Raw genomic sequence first — 11,034 nt, 5'->3', positions numbered from 1 at the left:
ATCATGCAAGGAGTGAGTTTGATTTCCAGATTTATGGAGACTCCAAAAGACACACATTGGAGTGCAGGAAAAAGAATTCTAAGATACATAGTAGGAACTAAAGATTGTGGCATAATGTATGCAAGCACAGAAAAGAAGGATTTGATTGGATACACAGATAGTGATTTTATGGGCAGTTTGGATGATAGGAAGAGCAATTGTGGTTTTGTGTTCCACCTTGGTTTAGGTGTGATTTCATGGGCATCTAAGAAGCAATCCATTGTGACACTTTTGTCAGCAGAAGCAAAATATGTAGCAGCAACATCAACAACATGTCAAGAAGTGTGGTTAAGAAGAGTATTTGATTGACTCAAGCAGAAACAACAAGGATCAATAGTAATATATTGTGACAACACCTCAACGATTTCATTATCCAAGAATAGTGTGTTTCATCAGAAGACCAAGCATATTGATACTAGATATCACTTCATTAAAGAACTTGTGAGCAATGGAGAAGTTCACTTGAAGCCTTGTAAATCTAGTGATCAATTCGCTGATATATTTACTAAGTCATTAGCACAAAATGTGTTTGAGTTTCATAGAAGAAACTTGAGTGTTGTAGGCCTAGCCGAGACATAGACCAGCAGGCATGTTTGAGTTGTCATGAGTCATGTTTTAGTTTAGCGGTCGTAATTAAGGGGGAGTGTTAAAATAAGATAATTACTCCTGCATGAGGAGTTGGCTAAATGTAGAGAGTTATTTAACTGAGTGATTGAGTGATTGAGTGTTTGAGTGTTGAGTCAAGTCGAGTTAAGTGATAGACGATTTTTAGTGTGTGGTTGCATGTCAAGATATTTTAGGTGAGTTGCTAGTTGGAAAATAATAAATACCATTCACCGGGTTCATTGTAAGCATCATGTTTTGTGTGATCAATAAAAAAGCTCCAACTCGTATTTTATGTGTGAATTCATGCTTTGTCTCCTCCACCTTTCCAACATATGCTATAAAATATGTTAACTAGACAATGAACATGCCTAATTTAGAATATCAACATATGCGTTATTTTAAATTTATATATTAATAATTTGTAAATAAGTGTGAGATATCAAATATCAAATTTAAATAAAAAATGATAGAAAATTTTATGACTTTTTTAAAGGTGCATTTTTTTCCTGAAGTATATAATTATCAAACTTAGATTTTTATATTTAAACCAAAAAAAGGTTAGTAATCATTAGAAAATAGGATTTGATTTGGTTTAATTAATTATCACTTAATAATTTATATTTTGAAAAAATGTTCCTACATATTTAATAGATGATTTTATTTTAAACATAAAATACATATTTAATAAATGATTTTATTCTAAACATAAAATACATGATAATGAAAAATTTATATGGTAAATTGTAATGTTGAATTTATATAAAAATTCTGTTTATATTGGAAATTACATTATATAATGTATGAATTAGTTAATTATATAGACAGAAAATCCCTCACAACATGTTATTCCAAATATTAAATTCTAAACTTTATGAAATATATTCCCAAATTGTGTCGGTATTGAATTTTTTCCGTACCGAATCCAATTCAAGTTCAAATACGAACTTGGTAACTATGCTTGAAATATCTATGTAACTTTTATATATATAAAAAAACCTTTCCCTGAACTTTCAATTAGTAATCTCCTTTGGATTTTTCTTTTATACAGTCTTCAATTCAATTATCTCAGGAATGCCAGAATTTCAACACAACCCTGCGAATAAATTAGACCCCACAAAAACTAACTTATCTACACGTAACGATAAGGAAACCAGTCAGGTCAGCGCAGCTGGAGACTTTTTATCTAACCTAAACTTCGTGCGTGGCCTACAGCCTACCTATATACCCCTCGGCCACGGATATTAGTGGACACGTCAAGCTGTAACAAAATTGCAGTACCTTCAGACTCCATGGCTATATGCATGCAGTGGTCTCCCTCTTCTCTGCTCTGTACAGTTTCAGGCCTCAGTTGCATCTAGTCGACCTCAATGGATATTGGAAGCTTATTATTCTATTCTCTGCTGGCAATCACCTCCGCCATCATATACTTTGTCTTGGGCGTGTGGAAGAGAAAGACCTACTGCAGGCTTCCTCCCGGGCCTCCGGGATGGCCAATTGTGGGAAATCTGTTTCAGTTGGGTAACAAGCCCCACGAATCTCTGTTCCACCTTGCCTCCAAATACGGCCCTCTCATGTCTCTCTCCCTCGGAATGAAAACCACTGTGGTGGTCTCCTCTCCCGCCATGGCGAAGGAAGTTCTCAAAACCCATGGTCACATCTTTGCGGGCCGGATTGTCCGAGAAGCAGCCAAAGCTCTTTCTCACCACAAGTACTCTTTTGTTGTATGCCAATATGGGTCTCGCTGGCGTATGCTCAGACGCATATCTAACAATGAACTCTTCTCTGTCAAGCGGCTAGAAGCTCTACAAGGTCTCAGAAGAGATCAAGCACATCGAATGATTCATCAGATCTTTGAAGACTACCGGAAGGGATCAGAGTGTGTGAATATTGGACACATTGCATTCCACTCCGCGTTTAATCTGATAGGGAACATGGCTTTTGGTAAAGACATGTTCGATTCTAACTTACGAGCTTCTGAAGATCTGAAAGACGCTATTTCGAAAATGATGGTGCTACAGGCAACTCCCAATTTGGCCGATTATTTTCCCTGTCTTCAGTTCTTGGATTTACAGGGTGTTTATCGTAATATGGTAATCTGCACGAAAAAGTCATATGCTGTTATGGATAAATTCATAGAGGATCGCCTGGTAAAGAGGAGCAAAAACAGCGACAGAAGTGATGATGGAAAGAAGGATCTCTTGGACGTTTTGCTGGACATGAGAGATGATGAATTTACTCTCCCTGACATCAGGGGCTACTTAAGTGTAAGTCTTTCGCTAGCTATCTCTTGTTGCTATTATACACACAGAAGGTCTATTGAATCATGAAAACCCTAATAAACATAGTCTGATGTCTAATTCCTTTTGCAGGATATTTTTGTGGCTGGAAGTGATACGACCGCGGACACAATAGAGTGGGCGATGGCAGAGCTCATTCGCAATCCTGAGAAATTGAAAGGAGCCCAAGCCGAGCTGGAAGAGGTTGTTGGTCTCAACCGCCGGATGGAAGAAAGTGATATCGAGCGTCTCCCTTATCTCCGCGCAGTGGTGAAAGAAGTGTTCCGATTGCACCCGGCAGCTCCTCTGCTCGTCCCACACAGAGCAAACAGCGATTGTGAGATCGGGGGGTTCGTGATACCCAAACACTGCCGAGTAGTGGTGAACGTTTGGGGCATGGGAAGGGACGCTCAGATCTGGAAAGAGCCATTAAATTTCGTGCCAGAGAGGTTTATTGATGATGAGATGTGTAGTCATGTGGATTACAGAGGGCAACACTTTGAGCTGATACCGTTCGGAGCAGGAACGAGAATGTGTGTGGGGCTTCCATTGGCAAGTCGGATGGTTCACTTAACGTTGGGGTCGCTTATCCATTCATTTGAGTGGGCACCTCCCAAGGGGACGCGTGCGGAGCAGATAGACATGAGCGAGAAGTTTGGTGTGGTGCTCCAGAAGGCCGTACCGTTGGAGGCACTTGCCACGCCGCGCCTAGCATCTCATTTGTACTAGAATTTCGAATTTGTGTTACATTTAGGTTTTTTTGGTCTACACTTTGTTTCTCTGGTTGATAGCTGGCGTGCACCTTCAATTGCCCTATGGTTGACATGTCTCGTGCAACTCCATTTCTATTTCTCCTCTTCAGCTCTCTGCTCTTCCTGTTTTCTTCCACTACCATTTCTGTTCTTTCTGTTTCGGCTTTCTGCTCTTCTTATTTTCTCCACGCTCTGCTGCAATAATGTTTTCGTGCTCTCCACTAACTGCTGCAATGATGTGTCTCTGCAATGATGTGTCTCGTTTCTGCTATGCAATCTGTTGTGCACGACCTAGCCATCACTTATTTCAGTATACCCTGTTTACAGCCTCGTTTTACTGTTCAGAAATTGTTCGCTCAGGTGCTCATAGTTCTTCTGTTCAAATTTCAGGTTAGTACTTTCAAAAGTGGGTTTTCTGATCCCATTCTCTCTCATTTTGCTTCCAACGTTTTAATCTCAGTCCATTGTTTTCTTATGGGTTTTTTTATGGCAGGTGCAGCTCCGTTTTCCTGTTCAGACATAACATTGTTCGCTCAGGTGCTCAGAGTTCTTCTGTTCAAATTTCAGGTTAGTGTTCATACTGATATAAGCCCTAATCCTCAAAAATGAGCCAGGGTTTTTCGTTATTGTTATATGATCCCTTTTCATGTCCACCACTGACCTAGGCACTGGTTCTCCTTATCCCTCTTCATTCAAGCCTCGCCTCACGTTCCTTGCTAGCGCTGCATTCTGAAAGGCCAGGCTGATGTTTATTGTCCTCATTGGAGTCCCTTGAATTAGTGACTGTTAGGGTTAGGGTTATTTGGGTTTCTATGATGTCTGGATCGCTATTCTGCTGGGCTTAAGATTCTGTGGAAGTGCTGACATCGGAAAAGAGAAACATCTGGCCATTATTGCATTGGTAGTTGCAGTGCTCTTGTGTTCTATGTATCTTTTTCTTTATAGGGAAGTTTGGACGCTATTATGTCAATAGAAGGGTACTTTCTGATGTATTGTTTTTGCCAGCATTTTTCGTTGTTTTTGGGATGTATTGGTACCCACATCACCAGAGAGGTGAGCCATTGATTGTTACATTTCAATAAAAAAACCCTCTGAAGGGTTAACTGATTTTTTAAAATATGTTTGTTTGCATTTCAAACATTTGTTGTGGTTAATAATGATCTCTCTTTTTCACTGTTGTGGTTAATGAATGATCTCTCTTTTTCACCTGGTGACTTAGTATGTCACGAGAAGTTTGCTGAACAGTTCCCTCATCTTTCACTGCAATACAAACCAAGCCAATGGATGCCTTTGGATGGAATCGGGATGACCCTAGAATGTGAAGTGTCTTCATTTAAGTGTGACCTTCTGGCTAGGCCTAGAGCTAGCTCATAGAGTGTCATACAGTTTGCTTCCACGTTCTGTATTTGCTTACTTTGACATGTCAATTTCCCAGAAATCTCTGCGTCACTTTTCTATGTGCAATTAGAAGAATAGCCAGTCTACTGTTGAAGTATGAAAGGGATACTTGCGTATCTCAACGTGGTGATCATTTATTATCTGGGCTCTTCAAAGGTCTGAGGACTCACAAAAAATACACCGACCCAAATGGTTGTGTCCCACCTTGCTTTTCTAGATCTCCCCAACAGATATTGTGCCACCTGCTGGGAAGAGAAACTTCACTTAAATCAATTCAATTTGCCACAGGACAGCTTACCTGTTGAATTTTGGTAGTTCTCTTAACTCGATAATTGTTTGTTATGATTTTACACTCAGGTTGATATTTTCTTTTATTTATTATGCAACATAAAACAATTATACAGAGAACTACAACAGAAAAACATGAAGAGACAGCCACACAAGAAGTTAAACGGGAAAAGCCCACTCCAAGGGGAGAAACCCAGCAATCCTTTCCTTATGGAATCAAGTCAACAAGACATCAAGTCATATACAAACCAACGAGTAATGTAGCTAAGATAACCAACCTCCAAGTGCCAAGTCAACCCTCGAGCATACAGAGACAAAATGCTTCCAAATCTGTCCACAAAAGAGGTCTGCTTCAGTTCTCCAAAAGCCGAATTTTGCCTTCTGCCTCAGCCTCAGATTATGCCACAGAGCTTAGCATTATACTTCAGAATAAAAGCCTCAAACTTCACATGGTTCCACTTCTCATTATTTCACAGAGTAATATGCCTCAGACTTCACACTTACTTCCATAGGAACGAGCCACAAAACCCCAGAAAATTATGCCTTAGGCTCTGTCTTCTACTTGACCTTCCAAGTCTCCTTGAGCAAGGGCAGATTAGAGATATGTTTTACTTCTGTTTTCGGCCTCTGAGATCAGAAATATATGTGTGTGAGATGTATCAAATGAGCAAATCCGTAGGACCAGAGTGCCTTTGTGAAAACACGAAGGAGATTTCACACCGTTATTGTTCAAATCTATATCAATTTTATCCAAGTTGCAAGACCTCTGCTACATTTTTGAGTAAATTCGTAGGATCGGGAATGCCTACATGTAATCAGGGAGAAGAGTATTTGTATCCTACTTATACAGAAATAACTCAGGGAGAAGAGTATTTGTATCCTACTTATACAGAAATAACTCAGGGAGAAGAGTATTTGTATCCTACTTATACAGAAATAACTCAATAACCAATGCAAAATCCAAACCTCCCTTTGATCGTATTAAAAAAGGCTACAAGGATATTTATAAATAGACGATTGGAGTTCATTATTTCCATTACTCAGCCAACAGAAATCAATGAAATGTTCAAATATCTTCGCATTACCATATTATAAGTTGGTATATGGGCTTCTATAATAGACTAGAGATCATAGGTCTCCACTAATTAGTCAATAAAAATTAAACTCAGGGCAGTGTGAATTAAACAACGCCATATGTGTATCCACTTTGGCTACGGTGAAGAAGGCAGATTCAGCCTTTAAAAGAGGTCTGCAAAGGGTAAATTAAGTGAGCGAAATACATGGCAAATGCTTGAAGGAATGTGTGAACTTTCAGATTCAATAGCTCTACCCTTTCAGCATCAGAGTCATAAATTTATTGAAAGCTATACATAGTGATTGAATAGCGTGTTTATCATATCCAATGGCCACTATTCGACATATGTTTGATGGCCTATATTCTTACTTATATGTTTAATTTCTGTAAGCCAACTATGCATATTATTAGCTCAATAGATTTGAGTATTTTCCCTCTACTGAGGACAGCATTGAATATTCTTTCATACATGGGAATATGAACTTTAAATGCCAATCATAATATATAAGACTGCAAAGAACCTTCCAGTGTAGTCCTTATATTCTGTTCATAACTGGATTGTTAAACAAAACTCTCATCACTGGATTGTTAAACAAAACTCTTACCAACACGTTATTCATAACTTAATAGACCAATACAATTGATCTATGTAATATTTCCTTTTGATCCATATATATTTTCAAACAAATAGTCGTAAATTGTTATGGCATGGCTACCAATTTCGTAAAAAAGTCTTACCTACACGCATTTTATAACTTAATAGACCAATACAATTGAGCAACAAGCTCTATTTGCATGCCTTTTACTCTCCAAAAAAAATGCTTTGGCATATTGGTGGAAAAAGAGATTCCCAGTTCTCAAAAGTTCTATTGCCCGTTCAAGGATTGCTCGGCACTCTTGTTGAAGGATGTGCCTGAAGTAGGAAGCTCAACTGAGCCCGCTGTTGTTGTTATTAAAGAGTCAGAATGCCCTGAATGCAGAAGGTTGTTTTGTGCTCAATGTGGTGTGCCATGGCATGTGGGTTTGGATTTCTCTATTCCCGAGAGGGACAAAGATGATTTGTTGCTCTTAAAGCTCGCCAAAAAAAAAGATTAGCGACTGTGTGGAAAATGTGGACAAATTGTTGAAAAAACATCTGGATGCTGTCACATGATTTGCAGGTCAGTAAACTGGTAAAATGCATTTTGTTGAATATTTTTTTTTGATAATACCCTATTCATCTTTGATAAAGATAACTGGTTCCAATCTGAAAATTAGATTTTCTAATGATAGCTGTAGGTTATGATATCTTTAATGTGTGCATATGGATGCCTAAGTATTTTCAGTTGAAAAGCAAAGCTACATACTAATTGTCCATGGCTTAACAAAGATGTTTCTTCAAATGTATCTAGCTTAGGGCCATGAACTCCAGTGCAAGAATGAGAACTAAAAACGTAGCAGCAAGGCAACCTCACATGGAAGAGAACTTGAGAAGGTATTTTGCCAATAATGTGTCAGGGTGTTAGAGCGAGACAGATCAAAATTAAAGAAAATTTCCTTTGATTTCCATGATCTCATGTATAAGTAACAAAACAAACAAAGTTTTTTTTATCATAACTTATATGGGTGTATAACCAGCTTCATAGCAGGTTAAACAGTAAACAACTTACTTAGTTTCCTGATATAATCAAACAACATTTGCAGCGATCTAATAAAACCTAGTATATCATAAGCAAATCATCTGAATACAATCGTACCAGCTTGATCTCGGGTGGGGCAGGAAGTTCAGGAGCTAAATCTTCTCTCTCAGCAAGATCATATCCAACTGCTTCATCATCATCTGTAAATACTTCTTCGTGCTCCCAATCATCTCCTGCAAGTTAATTGACCATTCTCAGAGAAAAGCAAGCACTATTTAGTATTGAGTAGTTAGGTATAGTCTATAGTTGGGCCCCAAAAATTTTTAGGAGATGGAAATGCATCACAATGTGATGTTGAATTCTTGTCTGTGAAAAGAATATGTATACATAGTTTTTAGAATAAACTTACTCGAGAACTATACCCTACTTTTATGTTGAACCATTTTAGTTTATATTTGTATTAATCATAATACCTCTGGCGTAGCTTGTGTCAAACCGTTATACTTGTTTCCAATGATCCATAACTAATTATAAATTACAGATCGTAAACAAAGATATTCAATTGGTACAAATGATGTGCAGGCATTGCAAAGTTCCATCTTCCAAATGGCTGTTTGATTATTTTTCCAAACAAAAGTATCTTATGCACTGCAGTGTCCACCTTCATAAGAGCAGATAAATAATTCCAATTTGCAATCACAAAGGATGATCCAGTTTTATGTTGCCTTCCCATGTCATGACTGGCTGCTTCATCATCCCCAAGAATTTTTAGCAGATGGCAATGCATCTCAATGTGCTCTGGAAATCTTGTCTGTGGAACGAATATGCATACATAGTTTTTAGACTAGATCAAGAACCTACTACAAAACAATACCCTACTTTTACGTTGAATCATTTTAGTTTACACACGCATTAATCATAATAACTATGGTGTAGCTTGTGTCAAACTCTTATACTTGTTTCCATCTTCCAAATGGCTATTTGATTATTTAATTCCAAACAAAAGTATCTTATGAACTGCAATGTCCATCTTCACAAAAGCACATACAACAAATCATAGCTTTAGGTTATGATATCTTTACTGTGGGCATATGGATGCCTAAGTATTTTCAGTTGAAAAGCAAAGCTACATACTAATTCTTCATGGCTTAACAAAGATGTTTCTTCAAATGTATCTAGCTTAGGCAAACCTAGTATTTGAAAACTACTTAACTAAAATCTTTCCCTTGCCTATGGTGAAACTGTCATTGAAATTTGCTGTTCAATACTGGAAAACTAAGAGGCATTGCTTGGTTATTTAAACCACAAGGAGAACTGACACATATGGTGGAAATGCGGATCAAAGTGGAAGAATGATACACTACCTTGCAAATGCTTTCAGCATTAACTACTTGTGTGCTGATTAATTCTTGAAAGTTTCTTCAGTTTTTCAGCTCAGAGTTCATGTTTGCTCTGTTTTACCAATCTTTTTAGCTTTGGGCTTTTGAAAAGTTGCACCTCAGGATCTATGTTTGCTCATTACCAATATGTTAGCTTTGTTACTGATTTTTGTAAGGAGATGCTAACTTTTGTTACCTGTTACAACCGAGATCTACCTCTAAGCCACAGGAGTGGCCCATCATTTTCTTTTCTACGTTAATATACGCTGGGGTTTTGATGATTGTAATAACTTTTGTTTCTGTTCTGTGGGAAATTTTGTGCAGGAGTTCAAACGGTGTATATAAATAGAAAGATGCAGAAAGTGACAGTCACGGGATATGTGAAGCCGAACAAGGTACTGAAGAAAGTGAAACGGACTGGGAAGCGTGCAGAACTTTGGCCATACGTGCCATACAGCTCGGTTACCCAGCGTTTCTCTACTCAAAATTATGACAAGATTAGGGGATTCACTCTAGAGAGTCCATGTCATGCCTTGTGAATCAGCTCTCCACTTGTGTTTATTTCCTCTGTAATGACCCCAGTAAATCCTATAGAATGAGATTTCATTCTGTAATATGATGGGATTTCACTCTACAAGATTGGTTTCAGTTTTACTTGTATTGTGGTATATGAAATTTCTCAGTTTTACTTGTAATAGGATGGGATTTCATTCTGTAATATGATGGGATTTCCCTCTGCAATATTACTACTTTCTTTGTTCAATATTTTATTTTAATTTTATTCATTTCAGTCTATTATATTATATTTTATTATGATTTTGTTCATTTCAGTGTATGATATTTTATCCAATTTTATCACATTGTTTTTCGAAATTATAAAAGTAAAGGCAGCTTCTTGTTTTTTGAGGTTAGAAATTATAAAAGCAAGGCAGCTTTGCTTTTCTGTCATTCAAGGTATTTTTTGATGCAGAATAAATATACTATTTTTAAATATTTAAAATTCAGAAATATTATTTAAATGCTCTATTATCATCAAGCTTCTTGACTTTAAACTTTTATATGGCCACAAGTGTCATCCAGCTCATGGATCCACATTAATAAAGTGGATATAGTTAAGACAGGTATATGGTATATGATTTCATATTGATAAGTATTTCCAGTTAATAGAGGAAGTATTTCCAGTTAATAGAGGAGTATAATTTGAATTTAAAGTGGGTGTTTTTCCATTTCAAATAGGTATGCAGATACAAAACAATATGCACAGAGATAAAGCATTCTATTATAATAAAGTAAATTTAATTGGAACAACTTTTACTTTGGGATTTTATATTTTTTAATCCTTTTTCACATAATATCATAATTATAATTATGAAAAATTAATTCAATTTCAACTTTTACTTTCTCACCCACCACATATGTCCAAAACTGTTCATCAACTTTTTGCATAGGTCAAAAAAGGTTTGACATGATCAAATCAATTTCAACTTTCTTTCAAAATTACGCTTATTTTTAAAATGCCTTTACTATTAAGATGTCCAATTGTCAATTTGCAGATTGGACTGTTTTGGTCATTTCTATGAATCTTTATATTTTATATGTGAT

General features: G+C 37.0%; 1 protein-coding gene across 4 annotated transcripts; it reads left to right on the top strand.

The window, feature by feature from the left end:
* Positions 1 to 1,726: 1,726 nt before the first annotated feature.
* LOC149231991 (cytochrome P450 76T24-like) lies at positions 1,727 to 10,235 on the top strand. Of its 4 annotated transcripts, none has more exons than XM_089379327.1 (4): positions 1,727 to 2,909; positions 3,015 to 4,063; positions 4,173 to 4,240; positions 9,757 to 10,235. In XM_089379327.1, exons 1-2 carry the CDS (start codon positions 2,013 to 2,015, stop codon positions 3,648 to 3,650), a joined length of 1,533 nt encoding a protein of 510 aa, XP_089235453.1. In that variant the 5' UTR covers positions 1,727 to 2,012; the 3' UTR covers positions 3,651 to 4,063; positions 4,173 to 4,240; positions 9,757 to 10,235. The 4 variants fall into 4 exon arrangements, with proteins under 4 accessions (XP_089235453.1, XP_089235454.1, XP_089235451.1 ...); XM_089379328.1 differs by having other exon boundaries at positions 4,173 to 7,908; XM_089379325.1 differs by having other exon boundaries at positions 4,167 to 4,240.
* The last annotated feature ends 799 nt before the right edge of the window (positions 10,236 to 11,034 follow it).

The sequence above is a fragment of the Pinus tabuliformis genome, chromosome J (assembly GCF_031772625.1).
Source record: "Pinus tabuliformis cultivar Carrire ecotype Pingquan chromosome J, CPIR1, whole genome shotgun sequence".
Lineage (NCBI taxonomy): Eukaryota > Viridiplantae > Streptophyta > Pinopsida > Pinales > Pinaceae > Pinus > Pinus tabuliformis.
This window is presented reverse-complemented; position numbering and strand designations above follow the sequence as displayed.